The 17,211-nt window shown below is 37.1% G+C and overlaps 1 protein-coding gene across 2 annotated transcripts; it reads right to left on the bottom strand.

Annotated features, from left to right (window-relative positions):
• Positions 1–450: 450 nt before the first annotated feature.
• LOC132535289 (MARCO-like protein) lies at positions 451–14,605 on the bottom strand. Of its 2 annotated transcripts, none has more exons than XM_060180612.1 (4): positions 14,484–14,605; positions 5,960–6,372; positions 1,701–1,822; positions 451–637 (listed from the first exon to the last, which is right to left on the bottom strand). In XM_060180612.1, exons 1-4 carry the CDS (start codon positions 14,515–14,517, stop codon positions 592–594), a joined length of 615 nt encoding a protein of 204 aa, XP_060036595.1. In that variant the 5' UTR covers positions 14,518–14,605; the 3' UTR covers positions 451–591. The 2 variants fall into 2 exon arrangements, with proteins under 2 accessions (XP_060036595.1, XP_060036587.1); XM_060180604.1 differs by lacking the exon at positions 14,484–14,605 and adding an exon at positions 12,586–12,684.
• Between the last annotated feature and the right edge of the window lie 2,606 nt (positions 14,606–17,211).

The raw sequence follows: 17,211 nt of genomic DNA, 5'->3' as shown, positions 1-17,211 counted from the left end.
GTGGTCAGTTCACACATGTTCTGGTTTTGACACTTCAGATTTGTTGGTCAGACTCAGACAGCATTGAGTAAACATGGTTAGTTCTTGTGACAGGCCATGGTCACTTAATTGATTCTTATTCCAGCTGTGCAATCTCTATCTTAGCCTATCCACCTACACTGTCACATGTCCCCCTCCATCTTGGGACTGTCTTCTCCACTATCCATTGTAACAGTACTAGTGTGAAGAAAATATACCTCAAAAAAAAAAAAAAGACAGGGGAGGTGGTAAGGAAACTCCAGTTGCCTGTGTCCAACTGACAAGTCAGTTGGCAGTCCCATTCTGTTGATGACCTCCAGCAAATTGTTGCTGTAGATCTTGAAGCATTTATTAGACACTTTTTCTCTTTGGGGATGAAAATGTCACAGACACACAAAATTTCAAACAATATAGAAAACAGTTATGGAGTAATTCAGAAGTAAGTTTGGAACTTTATTTGCAATGGAACTAATTTGAAAATAAGTCTCACGCTGTCCTCACAAGGAATCCATGGTTTGAAGAGAATTGCAAGTAGATTTGTGAGATTCCAGATGATGTGATTGCTGTAAATGCTTAGCATTTCCCTTCATGATTCAGAGTCAGTTTTCCATGGCTCAACCTGAAAACAAGATAATGAGATAAATCAAGGATTATGTAATTGTGGCATCACCATGAAGAGAAAATGCTGCAAGGGGCAAAGCAAGTCTTGATTCTGGCTTGCATGTTTCCCATGAATGCTTTGTGGATCTGTGTGTTTTGTACTAGTTATTTCTTATTCCTAGCCAGTTTCCTTTTCTATGAAACAAGAGAAGAAATTCCTAATGTCTTTTCCAAACTTAGCTTTATAACTAGAAGGAGACACTTACCTTGAACATGTATTTCTGCAATAACATTTACCTAATACTAAATACATGATTACTAAAATTAAGATAAATATGTTTTTAAATAAATTCCTATTTTATAGATGAACAGCTATTAATTCCAAGAGCTCAGCTATCTAACTCTTACTTAGCCATATGCCTTAATTTTAAACAGCTTTATAATCATCTTATTTCTTATAGATAGTGTATAACTCAAAAGTTCTTATCAACTCCAATGCTACTTAGATTTAATATAATTTAATAGGCAGTATTTAGCAATTCATGTCATTCATAGCCTTCTTAACTCCCTGGGTTATTTTCTTTGTTTGTCTTCCTTTAAATAATTGAAATCTCTGTGTAAACAGGAAGCAACAAGATGTTTGTGTTTTGCTCATCACTGTACCTTCAGTGCATAGATCAATGCCTGGTATTTAGTGAATGTTCAGTGCAAATTTGATAAGTAAATGGCTACATAATAAATTAACCTGGGTGGGGATAGATAGCATAATAGTTATTCAAAGAGACTTTCACGCCTGGGCCTCTAAAGTCCCAGGTTCAATCCCCTGCAGCACCATAAACCAGAGCTGAGCAGTGCTCTGGTAAAATTAATTAATTAATTAATTCCTTCAAAAACACACTAAATCAAATTTTCTAAGAAAATGACTGAATTTTTTGCAACTTAAAGATTATATATTGTTTTATGCTTACTTTGGACAAATAAACAAGCATTCTTGATAGAAAATTGTAGAAGCTCAGAGAAATCTGTTCTTCTATTTTCTTTAGATTAGAACAGTGCATCCTGATTCACAACACTCTGTTTACCTTTTTGCCTCATTGAATACACAGCGATTACCATATGTTTTCCCATCTGAGCCACAGACTGGCTTATAGATCGACTGACATATTCTGTTTCCTTTTGGGTTCTTCCCATTGGTGCTGTCAACCTGAAGTAATGAGAATGACCATTAAGTAAATATAGGAGGATTAATGTAATTCAAATGTTATGTAAAATAAATATTTATTGATCATTAATGACCATTTAACCAGAGTACTAAGTCAACCATTGCTACAAAAGTGGAAAATGCTCTCCCTTTCCCCCAACCATCCAGTCACATACATAAAGACTCAACGTATTTAAGCAAGAGGCTCCAAGGCTCATGAGTGTATTACTCTCTGGGATTTAAACTCATATTCTCTGAATCCACAGTGTCTGCTCTTAAAATTTGCCAGTCTTCCTCCACTTTACTTCTTTATAGATAATCCTCCCCTTCCTTGAAGAAATAATTGTTATAGAAAAGTCATGCCAGCAAATATAGAACACAAAAGCCATAATTTATTGAACCTTTTTCCCCCCTATGAATGGGAAGGTGGGAGTTAGAATTATGCAGAGTCTAGTTAAGTAGTACCTAAGACTTTTTCCCAGATTCAAGTTATATAATGATAGAAACCTGTGGGACATTAAGTGTCCTGACTGTAGGATGAGAAAATGGGCCTTTGTTATCCTAGAGCCAAAGAAGATGAATAAGTACCCTAGTCTTTACCATTGCTTTAGTTTAACCTAATCAATTATATATTTTTTTCACCCATGATCTAAGCATTGGGCATCACCTTCATTTTAGAAGTTCCTCTATAATTGAGAAAGTTTAAGTGATAGCCTGAAGATAGAGAAATCTGCTGATGGTAGCCCTGGGGTTTGGATACAAAACTGTCCTGGGAAATTGCTATCCATTCCAATCTAAGCATGAGGACCAAGAGGGACAGATAGTTGGCATTTGAAAGGGTGTTGAGGAATAACAAGCAATGGAATAAATTGAGATGATGATCTGCAGGAAGTGTTTTAGAAAGCTGTTATGTGGACTGAAGACCCCACCAATGTGTTCTGGAGCTCTGCTTCCCCAGAGACACACCCTAATAGGGAAAGAGAGAGGCAGACTGGGAGCATGGATCGACCAGTCAACGTCCATGTTCAGAGGGGAAGCAATTACAGAAGCCAGACCTTCCACCCTCTGCAACCCATGACCCTGGGTCCATGCTCCCAGAGGGATAGAGAATGGGAAAGCGATCAGGGGAGGGGATGGGATATGGAGATTGGGTGGTGGGAATTGTGTGGAGTTGTACCCTTTCTACCCTATGGTTTTGTTAATTTATCCTTTATTAAATAAAAAATAAATTAAAAAAAAGAAATATCCACAATGTTGAATAAAGGTATTTAACAAATCAAAAAAAAAAAAAAAAGAATGCTGTCATGATGCAACTGGGCTTCATGCCTGCGCAGTTCTGCTCTCCTGAAGGACCCCTCTCTTCCTGGCTCTCCTTCCTCCTCCCTCTTCTTTCCCCTCCTCCTCTCCCTCCCCCTCCTTTAAGAAAGACAGGCAGAAGGGGATGAATGGTGGTGAACTTGGTAGAGTGCACACATCACCACGCACTAGTGCCCAGGTCCAAGTCTTCAGTTCCCACCTGCACAGGGCAAGCTTCATGAGTGGTAAGTGGTTAAGCAGTGTTACAAATGTCTCTCTTCCACTCTCCTCTGCCTCTCAGCTTCCCTCTGTCTTTATAACAGAATAAAAAGAAAACATTAAGGAAAAAAATGACTGCCAGGAATGGTATATTTGTCTTGCAGGCACCAAGTTCCAGTGATAACCCTGGTGGGAGGAAAGAGAGGAGTGGGGGAGAAAAGAGACACCACAGCATGCTCTGTTCATAGTGCTGGGGCTTGAACATAGGTCCTCCTATAGAGGAGAGTGTATACTGTGCTGGCTGATTGAAAAAATTGTTTTGAATGTATGTTATGCTATAATAATATATTTATTATATTATATTTATATATTATATAGTGACATAGAATATTATATTATAAACATGATATATTATGCTTATTATACTTATGCTCACAATAATTGTATTTAACATTCCATCTAGGAAATAGTAGACTGGCAGTTGGGAGAGAGTCAGACAAGCGAAAGGAAAGCACAATAAGTCTCAGGAGGGAATATGGGAGTAGTGGATATGCATGGTTTGCAGTGATACTTCCTCAGTACAGAGTATTTATACTCCCATATGACGAATAGTTCAAGAGAACATATTAAATGTCTGTCTTTTTTCTTTTTGTAAGGATATGGGAATACAGCTTGAAGAGATGACACTTTATTTAAGAAACTCATGATTACTTTGACTAATGAATTAGAAAGCCAAGCTACATTCTATGATAAAGGATATCAAACATATTAGGAATATAGTGGTTAGTTTATAGATTTTCACAGAAAATCAAAGGTTTTTAAAATTTATTTTCTTATTTTAATTGTCTCCAGGGTTTTCACTAGGCTCTATGCTGACACTATGAATCCAGTGCTCCCAGTGGAGCAGTATACAGCGTAACGGTTATGCAAAAAGACTTTCATGCTTGAGGCTTCCAAATCTCAGGTTCAGTCACCCACACCACCATAAGCCAGAGCTGAGCAGTGCTGTTCTGGTTTTAAAAAAAGAAAATAGAATCCACTGCTCCCAGCAGCCATTTTTTTTTTTTTTTTTTTTTTTTAGTTTTTCTTTCTACTTTTTATTTTCACTTGATAGAACAGAAAGAAATTGAGAGGGGAATGGGAGGTAGAGAGGGAGAGAGAAAGAAAGACACCTACAGACCTGTTTCACCACTTGTGAAGCTTCCCAGCCACAGGCTAGGAGCAGGAGGTAGAACCTGGGTCCTTGAGCAGATTCTTCCATGTAGTGCTAAGTGCACCTAAATAGGCACACCACTGCCCAGCCCCACATTTATAAAAGTTTAAGTACATTTATAAACATTTATTGAGCAATGTACTGTATATTGTGTTATAATGAAAACAAGAAGTAAACTGCACTATGAGCCTCATATGAAAGTACAAATACATAGATAAAAACCACTAACTTACTGTACGCCAATTCATTGTGGAAATGAGACTGAAACTGAAGGAAGTGATACAGGATGAGATACCTTGTGGGGAAAAGGCCCAATGTCTGGGAAGTCCACGTCATTATTTCCATGAAAGTCTGAGTGGGTTGACCTCGAGTTCACCCCCCCTTTTCTCGGGGGAGACAGTAAACTGATCCTTGCCTGAACTCATGAACTTATTCTGGATGGTCCTTTTCAGACTGGGAATTTTTCTGTACATGTTACTCTATCCCTTTTAAACAAAGACCATAAATTACTGTGTATAGCCAACTTGAAACCCACTACAGATATCCTGACTTTGCTCAACCGCTCCCTTCCTCCCTGCCTGGAAGCACTTATAATTTACCCTAAGGGAAAAATAACTGCCTAGGCATTGTGAGCTCATGACCAGACCTTATATGGTGACTTTCCAATTGTGATAAAATATTTTGTAGGTCAAGATGTAACTATGCATTGTGTATAGGTTAATGACTACCTCAACATTCTTTCTGAACATTGGGTATATACCTGAACATTGGGTATATACCAGAGCTGATTGGTCATGTGTTTCCTTCCTTTCTCTCGTGCACTTCACCATCGTCACCAGAGACCCCCTAGGACTCCCAAAGGCTGTCCTGGTCTCTGCCACCAGTGGCCAGAGAGGCGAAGAGCCCCAGGACGACCTGCAATGCCTGAAGCTGAACCACTGGCTGCCAGTTGCTGTGACATAAATTCTCATATATCACCACAATGCTGACTCATTAGAGAGGTGATTATGAACAGTTAATAAATAAGCAGGCCACCAGTGACAACTAGTTAAAACTTGTGGGGTTTGTGGATGATGAATGGGATAGAAGTGGCATCTCAGTTTGTGGATGATGAATGGGCACAAAAGTTAAATCTAGGCATATCAGGGGCTCAATTAATGAAGATCCAAATACTATAGTAGGAAAAGTTTTGTTGGAAAACAATAGAAAAGAAGCTGATGTATAAAACAGAAGAGCATGGCACTCATTAATGATTACAGGTGGTATGTGGGAAAGCAATCCTGTGCAAATTCCCTCCTATTTTGTTAAATCTGTAGTGTTTGTCATCAGGACAGTGTATTATGTAATCAATTTAAAGTATGGCAAACAGGATGCCTGAGGGAAATAGAGTGAAGGGAAAACATAGCACTAACCTGAATCTCCATTGTATTGTCATTTAAAGGGTTGTTTGCATTTTTTCTTCTTTCTTGATTGTAAGACATTGGCATATCTTGTGGACTAGAGGCTTCTGGTTTCCCTATTAGACTACCTGTTCCTGGCTTGCCTTGTTGGCTAGAAGATCCTGGTTTTCCTTTTTCAGGCTGGTTGACTTCTGGAATGCCTTGTTGATTTAAATTCCCTGGTTTCCCTGGCTGGTTGGAATACCCTGGTTGTCCTTGCAGAATGAGTGTACCCTTGTTTACTTGTGTGTTGCTACTTCCTTGCTTGTTATTTTCCTTTTGTCTTTCTTGATTATTAGCATCATTTTTTTTCACTAGGATAAGTGCAGGCTCTGAATTCTTTCCTGGTTTGGAAAAACTTGATTTTGATACCTGGGTTGAGGATGCTGGAAGAGACCACAAAGACAAAAATATATTGACTTCAGGAAATTAAAACCAACAGAATTCACCATATTATACAGTATGCATTTAATGCTTGTATTTTTAAACCAAATCTCAAGACAGAATCTCCCCATTTATTCTTAAAAACCTCATGTTGGGGTCTGGCAGTAGCACAGCAGGCTAAATGCATGTGGCACGAAGCAAGAAACCGCATAAGGATCCTGGTTTGAGCCTCTGGCTCCCCACCTGCAGAGGAATCATTTCACAGGACATGAAGCAGGTTTGCAGGTGTCTCTCTTTCTCTCCCCGTCTCTGTCTTCCCCTCCTCTTTCCATTTCTCTCTGTTCTATCCAACAATGACAACATCAACAACAACAATAACTACAACAACAATAATTTTTTTTTTTATATCTCATCCTGCAGGTGAGATAATCAACTTTCCACGTAAAGACTGGAAGATATTTGCCCCTTTGACAACTGTCCTCCTCCATCAATACCTACTGTTTTTGTAACCATTTTTTTTTCTTTTCACAAAGGCAGAAGTTTTTCTTGTCGCTCAACCTACATTTTTCTATTCTTTCCTTCTTTATTTTATTTTTGGTGCTAGAACTTTGAAAATTTAAGATTTTACTATTCTCAGGCCAACTTTCTCATTATTATTATTATTTTTTATTTCAGAATGAGAAAGAGAAGCAGAAAGGAAAAGACACCACAGGACAACCTCCATGGTTAAAGTATTCTCTTATACTAAAGTTCGAACCCAGGTGACATTCATGGCAAAGTAGGTGCCCTACCAAGTTAGCTATCTTCAAGTCCAAATATATATTTTCTTCTTGAATCAGTTTTTTTGTCTCCTAATTCCCATAAAAGCGGGAGCATCAATAAATCCACCTACTCTGGTGTTTGAGTTTTTCTTTTGGGGTCAAGGTACTCAAGGAAATAGTAGCTACTGCATTACTGTCTCTAAAAAACCATGTTTCATAGCTCATCTAATCTATTTGCTTCTTCAATATATTTTGGAAGCCCTTCCCATCACCATATGTACTTCAGATTTAATTTCAAAATGGGCAGGGTCTTAAAAACAATGAACATCCGAATGGAATGACTTTTGGACTGTTAAAGACTAATGATACTACAGCGCATCTGAACTTTTATCCCATTTTTGATACAAGTGTTTTTCATTGCCTTTCTGTTAGATGATTCTTCCATCTTCTTAATTTCGGCTTTCCTCAAAATGTTCACTCAGATTTACTTTGTTTATTTTGGTTATATTTTCAATTCATGAACTGGGGAGATGAAAGAATAGTCACACAAAAAGACTCTTCATGCCTGAGGCACCCAGGCTCAATCCACACTACCACCATAAGCCATAACTGAGCATGCTCTGGTTTTTTAAAAAAAATAACTTAAATATTTTCAATTTATACAATCTTTATTTCAACATGCTTTTGTCCATATAAGCACTAGGGTTTTATTACAATTTCTCCCATTTTATAATTCCATAAATAAACATGCATGTGCTATCAAGTAAAGTTAACTAAAAATAAATGTATCATAATTTGTCATCCATTGAACATGCTATATTACACTCCATTGCCAACGCCCACATTGTTTGCTCAAGCATAGGTGCTTATCACTCAGTAATCTGATTTTCTAAACTGGTATAATGAATAGAGATTCTAGGTATAATCTGAGCAGTCACTTAACTTACAAAAAAATAAAGATCTCATTACTATATTATAGCAAAATACGGTGATAAAGCTTGAACATGGTATTTATGTTTCTGCCATCAACAAAATGGAATATCTAGTCACGGATGAAAACAAGCAAGCATGAATTTATCAATGTGTTCAGTGTTCTGATGTGAGGAGTAAGTCAGGTAGTAGATGCAGAATGAAAGTGACAGACTGTATTAATAGGTGGGATGTCATTTTTCCTGCTTGGGGAAATTGACCTGAAAAGTTAGGTCTCAGACAGGAAAAAAAATAGACAAGTAAATAATAATTCTTGGCATAGAGATGAGGGTCTGCATCCAATCTAATGTCAAACATTGTTCACAACTCACATTAACTTCAAGTGTAAAACGGTAGATGAAATTAAAAAAAGACTTTTTTACTTATTATGTTCACTTTTTCAATAGATAATACAAGCAAATTGTGTCAAATCCCAAGATGCAAAAAGGCAAATCATTTGAAATAATTTCCCCTCCTCTCTTGTCCTAAGCCACCTACTTTCCTACCTAGGACAATCATATTTACTATGTTGCTCTATATTTTTCCATATATAGGGTTCCTTTCTTCTCCTTATCTTCTGTCTTGTCAGCACAGTGGTACCATCCCTGAACGCAGCACCTTGGACCACTCGGCCATCCTGACGCCATTTCCATCCCTATATTTATGTACACAGTAACCATCATCATTTTTTCCTGGTGGCTTAATATTATCTCATTTTATAAGTGTGCCATAATTTATTAAACCATTCTTCTTACAGTGAACAGCTATCCTATTTCCCACTTTTGCTTTTTGAGTAAGTTAATACTTAGTGAAGATCCTAATCAGACATTATTCCTTACATAGCTGAAAATGTAGGATAAAAGGCAGTTATCTTGGGAAGATGGGAGATTGTACCATGTGTTAACAATGGTGCTGTAAACCATTATCCCAGAGTAAAGTAGAAAAAACATCATAGCAGGAGTGAAATTTTTACTAATGAATAAGGTATCAGAATGTTGTTTATTTTGTGTTTTAATTTTTTTTTTTTTTTACAAAATAATGGCCTTCAAGTTTTCATTCTGTATTGTCTTCTTGTCTTCTTATTTTACAATCTCTAAATTGTTGTTTGATATTAATTTGTCTTACAAAAGACATTTATGACTCCTTGCTCTTCTTTATCCCCACTCCCAATCCATATAACCACATTTTCTGGTATTTTTAAAATTTATTTATAAAATGGAAATAGTTATACTACCACAGGATAAGAGGGATACAATTCCACAAAATTCCCACTGCCAGTATTCCATCTCCTAATCTGTTTTTTTTTTAAGATTTTTTCTTTTTTTTTTTTTTAGGTTTTATTTATTTATTATTGGATAGAGACAGAGGGAAATTGAGGGAGAGGGAGAGAGTGAGGTAGAGAGGGAAAGAGAAAGAGAGGCACCTGCATTACTACTTCACCACTTTGAGGCTTTTCTCCTGCAGGTGGGGACCAGGGGCTTGAACCTGTGTGCTTGTGCACTGTAATGTGTGCACTCAACCAGGTGTGCCACCACTTGACGTCATTATCTGGTATTAATACACCTTCTTCCATCAATAAATACCTACTAAGTACTTACAAAATATTATCTAGCAAGGCATTGAAGTTACATAAGATATATAGCTATATACAAGATACTGGATACTGTACAGCAAACCATAACAAAAGGACTTTTCAAAGTTAACCCAATTAACAAATAATGTGATGATAACATTAACTATCGATTGTCTTTCTGAACCCTAAGACAGCAGGAACCTCACATCTCCACTATAGAGCCCCTACTTCCCCCAGTCCTGGAACCCTTGGATAGGGCCCACTTTCCCGTATGCATCTCCCAATCCAAACCAAATAATATTGCATCCGCCGATCACAACCTAACCAACGCAACGATTGCCACCTCAACATGCTTCACCTCAGACTGTGTCCAGAGACTTCACGTGTGGAATGACAACCCTTCAGCTTCATTACTCGGGTGAGACCTTTCCTTTTATAGTACACTCTAATTTCATCTCAGGTAGTTCACTTTCTAACAAAGTCCCATAATCTAGATATACACCAGTTTCTGTGAGAGAGAGCTTATGTGCACACGTATCCATAAACTACTGCAAAATATATACCTGAAAGCAGAAGTACACTAGAGTTTGCAGTGAGTACCTCCCTAACACTTCCTCTCCACTATTCCAAGCTTGGGATCCATGATTGCTCAACAAATTGTTTGGCTTCGTATGTTAACTCTCTTTTCAATCACCAGGTTCCAGATGCCACCAGGATGCTGGCTAGGCTTCCCTGGATTGAAGACCCCACCAATGTGTCCTGGAGCTCAGCTTCCCCAGAGACACACCTTACTAGGGAAAGAGAGAGGCAGACTGGGAGTATGGACCGACCAGTCAACGCCCATGTTCAGCGGGGAAGCAATTACAGAAGCCAGACCTTCTACCTTCTGCAACCCTCAACAACCCTGGGTCCATGCTCCCAGAGGGATAGAGAATGGGAGGGCTATCATGGGAGGGGGTGGGTTATGGAGATTGGGTGGTGGGAATTGTGTGGAGTTGTACCCCTCCTACCTTATGTTTTTGTTCATTAATCCTTTCTTAAATAAAAAAGTTTAAAAAAAAGATATATAGTGCCAGCCATCAGGGAATGTTTTTGTTGTACTAAGATATTTCTTCTCTATATTTTGCTTTTATCTGTTATATATTTATATAGAACTATATACGAGTTTCTACAAACCTACCCCTTTGCCTTATGTTCTTAGGTCTTATTTCTTGCCTATGCTACCTACATCTTATTTCTTGTGTTTATCATTTCAAAAGCTCCCTACATGGTGTTTATGATCAATTTTCTCAAATTCAACCCATTTCAACATACTGCTGGCTGATATTTCTTAACAGCGTGGGTGTGATACCCTTCACACTCAACAATCTGAGACAACTGAAATATCTTCTGTGAGAACAGATGCAATAGTTCCTGTCTTCCAAATGTAAGCATTTTAAAGTCATAGATACTTTCATGATTTATTCTCATTATCTGTAAACAAAATGACCGAGAAGGTTGTAATTTGGGATTCAGTTGAAATTTGTTTCACACATCTTAATTTATTATATTGAGAAATACATTATTTTTATAATTTACTACCTTAAGAGGGTTGAGTTACTCAGTTGGAAATTTGATTTTTTGAAAATAGGTAACCTACCTATACTCTATTTACATAAGGAAATGAAAGATGTTCAGTGGCAGGAACCTAAGAAGAGCTTAAGTAATGGAAGATAATGCAAAGATGACTTCTTTTTTAAAAATTTAATTAATTAATTAATTTATTTTCCCTTTTGTTGCCCTTGTTGTTTTTCTTTGTTGTTTTAGTTATTATTATTATTGATGTTGTCATTGTTGGATAGGACAGAGAAAAATGGAGAAGGAGGGGAAGACAGAGAGGGGGAGAGGAAGACAGACACCTGCAGACCTGCTTCACCACCTGTGAAGTGACTCCCACTGCAGGTGGGGAGCTGGGGGCTCGAACCAGGATCCTTACACTGGTCTTTGTGCTTCTCACCACCTGTGCTTAACCCGCTGCGCTACCCCTCGACTCCCTAAAAAATGATTTCTATAACATCCTGTAGAAATGCACAATTAGGGCCAGAAAAATAGTTCACTGGCATAGTGTGCTGCTGCTGCTTTGCCATGTATGCCACTCACATTTAAGCCTGGCCCCCACTGCCTTGAAGGCAGCTTTGGTGCTCTGATATCTCTCTTCCACTTTCTCTCTCTCTCTCTCTTGTCCCTCTCTTCTGTCTCTATTTAAAAACAAAAAGGCACAACTACATCCATTTCACAATAGGTGAAAATGACTCTGGGGACTGGGTGGTGCACCTGGTTGAGTGAATGTGTTACAATGGGCAAGGACCCAGGTTTGATCCCCCAGTCTCCACCTGCAGGGGGGAAAGCTTCATGAGTGATGAAGCAGGTCTGCAGGTGTCTATCTCTCTCCCTCCCAATCACCTCCTTCCCTCTCAATTGCTGGCTGTCTCTATCAAATAAATAAAGATAATACAATTTTTTAAATGATGCTAGAGTAATTAAGTAATGTGTCCCCAAACTAACAAAAATAGAAAATTGAAAAACCAGGAGTTGAACCCACTCCTATCTGACTATACATGGATTATCATGCAAAATTATGTCCTTATGAGTATTCATTAACTCATCATTCTTTTAGACTGGAATTCTCCTCTCTAGTTTAACGTTTTTGCATTCTCCACTACTTTGTTATACCAAAGTGCTCACTCAGTGACTTTTGTCTCAGATTCATAGTCTATACTAATATTTACCCAATTACTAACAACCCTATTACATATTTGTTTAATAGAGATGTATCACTTTAAAATTTTCTGAAAATTACTTCTAAATATCTCAACATTATTAATCCTCTACTTTAGGAGTTATAATAAAAGTATTGATTATAACTTACTTACCTAAGAACATGGCCAAGAACATGAAGGGTAGGAAAATGAAAACCTTCATGTTAGAATCTACTCATTCAAACTTGGTTGTTGCCTGAAGTTAAAGATAGCTCTTCAGAAGTTGAGTTCTGAATAAACCCTAGCCAGCACTACCATGTTATATATTTTCAAAATCCTCCACCCTAATTGCTAAACACTGTCACTGTGTTAAAAAAATTACACAGTAACTTTCACAAATGGCATGGTGTCACTTTTTGAAATGATTGTTGTTTTTCAAATTAGCTTCATACCACAGCTTCTATAAATATTCAAGCTTTAATCAGATATCTTCCTCACAAAAAATTTAAATGGCAAAACACATCTGGGAATGTGGTAAGTTCAGTGTCCATTTATTCTCATTAAGCAATGACTTACCTTGAGTCAGTCATTCCATTGCCCCTCCAAATTTATATGTCTACAGTAGTCTTGTGACACTTTAATAGGCCACATATAAACTATGGCCTATTATTTTAAAATATAAATTATATAATTATATTTATAATTATATTTATAAATATATTTATATTTTATATATTAATATATACATTATTATAATATTACATATTAATATATTTATATATAATTATATGTAAATATAATTATTTATATAAATTATATTTTAATGGCAAGTACAAATTCATTGAGTATTGGTAATTAGTAAGTGATGGAGGAATACCAAAGGAGACTACCTGGGACTACAACAAGACAGGACTAGAACGACTTCAGGAACCCACCAAATCACTGGTGAGTGCAAACACGTGTGGCTCATGGACAGAGAGGAGCCTAGGGAGAGATTAAGTGGCTGTTAACAGTCTGGCAGTTTACCATTTGAGACACCACCTCCAGTCTCTTTCACAAACAAGGGGATGGCTGAAGGGAGGAGAGGACCCCCCTGAGACTCACCAAATGCAACTGTGAATCTCCATTGATACTGCCCTCAGAATCTGGAGCAGCAGCAGGGAGGCCCTGTGCTGACACCAGGGTACATAGAACTAAGGAGGAAACTCAGGAGAAGATCTAAAACTTGGTGGCCTAGCTGTGGGGCTGTGAAAGTCTCTTTGCATAACCACTGAATTATCTCTGCCCCACCCTGCTTTATCTCTTGGTCAGGAGTCAGTGATTAAGCTAACTAAGAAGCCTGCATATAGTTTGAAAGCCTTCATGCTTCCATAGCCTACAGGGAAGAAAAAGAACAAAAGAGGCTTTTAAGCCACTGTGCTCCAACTCAGGGATTAAAATAATATTGAAACAACTGTCAATTTCTACAGTTGTGAACCCTTTAATTACCTTACTTAGACACAAGTCAATCCTTGCAAGAGTGATCAGTAATTTGAAAAGTACTAAGAGAGGGACCTCATAACATACTATATAAAATGGTTAAACCAACAAGAAGAAATATTGGAGAAATGAGCTAGGACAAGAGTCCAGCTGAAAGTCCCCCAAAGGCTGAAGCAAAGAACAATGAAATCAGCATCCAAACACTAGTTAAGGAAATAATCACAGGAGTGAGTAAAGAGTTTGAAAGAATTGTCATCAGAAATGCAGAAACAACAAATGATGCCCTGGAAGAAAACACTAATTATCTCAAGGTTATTAGAGAACTGAAAGTTGAAATAGCTGCACTAAGAACACAACTAGCTGAACAAGTTAAAACAGTATTAGAACACGGTAACAAAATAGATGAACTCCAGAAAACAGTAGAGGGGATAGAGTAGAATAAATGAGGCTGAAGACAGAATTAGCAAGATTGAGGATGAATTAGAGACAACAAAAAAGAAGAGATCTCAAAAAGACATTAAGAGATACTGAAAACAACAACAGAGACCTATGGGGTGACTTCAAAAGAAATAATGTACACATTATTGGCTTACCAGAGGAAGGAAGAGAGGGAGGGGAAGAAAGCATTCTTCAGGACATAATAGCTGAGAACTTCTCTAGTCTAGACAACATCAAAGACATAAAGGTTCAAGAAGCCCAGAGGGTAATTAGTAAGTGATGAATGCATCCAGTAGAGAATGTTGATGGGTCATGTATTTTTATGAACAAGAGACAATAGACTTCATGTTAAAAAATAAGTACACTATTGGTCTACTAGCCTCAAGCTGTTATGCTAAGCAGAAGCTCATGTGAAAATGATTGTGAGGTTTTTGTCTGTCATAAATTCAGTTTTATGAAACACTGAAATATTTTGTTCAAGACTGACTGAGCAGTACCAGAGGAACTTGCATTAAGTGAATCATGTACCAGAAAAAAAAAAAAAGAAACAGGTAATATGTGTTATTTAGAGAGTCTATAGCATGATGTTGGATTATGGCAGTACAAAACATAAGTTTTATCATCCTAAAGCAACTTTAGGATGATAAATGAATGGTATTAGTATGGAGGAGGAGATAATTTAGAAACTATATAGCTACAGGTAGCAGAACTAGTTATAATTTAAAGAAGCACTGGATAAACATTTTGGAATTTGAAAGAAATTTTCTTTGGGAAAGGAGATGACTTATGCTTCTTTCTAACTTTAAAATCCTCAGATTTAATGAATCTGGTTTTGATTTTATTTTCATTTGAGTTTATTTCAAAGAATGAATGTGTTGAAACTGATAAACTATTTCTTTTATCCAATCCAGTAACTAATGAATCAGACAAGGCAACTTTAAACATTTTCCATAGATAAGAATAGTTTTTTTCCCTTATCCTTGGTATAGACCCAATTCATTTGAATATCAGAAGAAGCTTAATGATCACATAGTTGTACCCAAATTTTCTTATGAAACATTTTGATTTGTAGATGAAAATTATGCAGCGCAGTGGGTTAAGTGTACATGGCACGAAGTGCAAGGAGGGGGCATAAGGATCCCGGTTTGAGCCCCTTGCTCCCCACCTGCAGGGAGTCGCTTCACATGCAGTGAAGCAGGTCTGCAGATGTCTGTCTTTCTTTTTTTTTTTTTAATATTTATTTTATTTATTTATTCCCTTTTGTTGCCCTTGTTGGATGTCTGTCTTTCTTTCCCCCCTGCTGTCTTCCCCTTCTCTCTTGATTTCTCTCTGTTCTATCCAACAATGACAGCAATAACAACAACAATAATAGCCACAACAAAAGTAAAACAACAACAACAAAAAATCAGTAATAAGTCCAAATTTTCTTATGAAACATTTCGATTTGTAGATGAAAATTATGCTGTGAAAATACAAATAAGTTTTATTTATTTATTTAACTTATTCTCCCATGAATTGATCTAAATAAGGACAACTGATGCAAGTTATTTTCTTTATAAATTTTTTATTAATGATTTAATAATGATGGACAAGAGTGTAAGATAACAGGGGTACAATTTCATGTATTTCCCATCAGTTTTGTGACCTATCCCCACCACAAGTTATTTTTGTTTGTTTGTTTTTTGCATTCAGGGTTATCACTGGGGCTTGGTATCTGCACTATGAATCCTATGAATCCACTGCTTCTGAAGGCCATTTTTTCAAATTCTTTTTTAAATTCTTTATTGGGAGATTAATATTTTACAGTTGACAGTAAATACAATATTTTGCACATGTGTAACATTTCCCAGTATTCCACATAACAACCTCCATTAGGTCCTCTTCTGCCATCATGTTCCATGATCTGAACACTCCCACCCACCTCAAAGTCTTTTACTTTGGTGCAGTACACCAAACCCAGTCCAAGTTTTGCCCTTCTATCTTTACTCTACTAGAGTCCAATAATGTGCAGTCTTTGTTATTCAAGCTCCAATTGATATTCGCTTTGGATAGTCTGTATTAGGAGCTGAACATTTTTACCATTAGTTACATATATATTTTTTCAATTAATCCAAATGTCCTTGATAAAAAAATCCAAGCTCCTGATGTAGTCCTTATTTTTTTAATTTATAAAATGGAAATGTTGACAAGACTATAGGGTAAGACAGAGAGAAATTGAAAGAGGAAAGGAAGATAGAGAGGAGGAAAGAAAGACACCTACAGACCACTTGTGAAGTGACCTCTCCCCCCATGCAGGTGGGAAGCCAGAGGTTCCAACCAGGATCCTTGAACAGATCCTTGCATTTTGTACTATGTGCGCTTAACTCAGTATGCTACCAGTCCACCCCCTCCACAAGATATTTTCACAGCAGATATTCATGTATAGAACTCTAAAAAGCTATTTCATAAACATCAAAAATGAACCACAATAACTATACTTGAATTTTTCTTGAATAATTATCCCTTACAACGGTGATTATCACACACCATTTATGGATAAGAAACTATACCTCTGAAAGCACATAGTTTTGTAAAACCTTGACAAATCCCAATATTTTTTCAATGGTCTGTTACACATTTATGTCATTATCTGACCAACCCAGATCTTCTCCTAACTCTGTTCTGGATATCAAGATTGTATAAATAAATTACAATTATGATTGATTTCCTTATATGTGAGGACATTATAGTGAAAAGACAGTCTTATATTGTTGGTATGCATGAGACCCCTTCTGTTTCATTTGGTTTAAATCCCCCCTGCTTAACACTATTCTATTTACATAACCACTTCATTCTATTTACATAACCACTGTTAACAAGTTCCACCCTCCCTCCAGGGCATTT

Source organism: Erinaceus europaeus, chromosome 2 (assembly GCF_950295315.1).
Source record: "Erinaceus europaeus chromosome 2, mEriEur2.1, whole genome shotgun sequence".
Taxonomy (NCBI): Eukaryota; Metazoa; Chordata; class Mammalia; order Eulipotyphla; family Erinaceidae; genus Erinaceus; species Erinaceus europaeus.
Note: the sequence above shows the minus strand (reverse complement) of the source record. Positions and strands in the feature narration are given on the sequence as shown.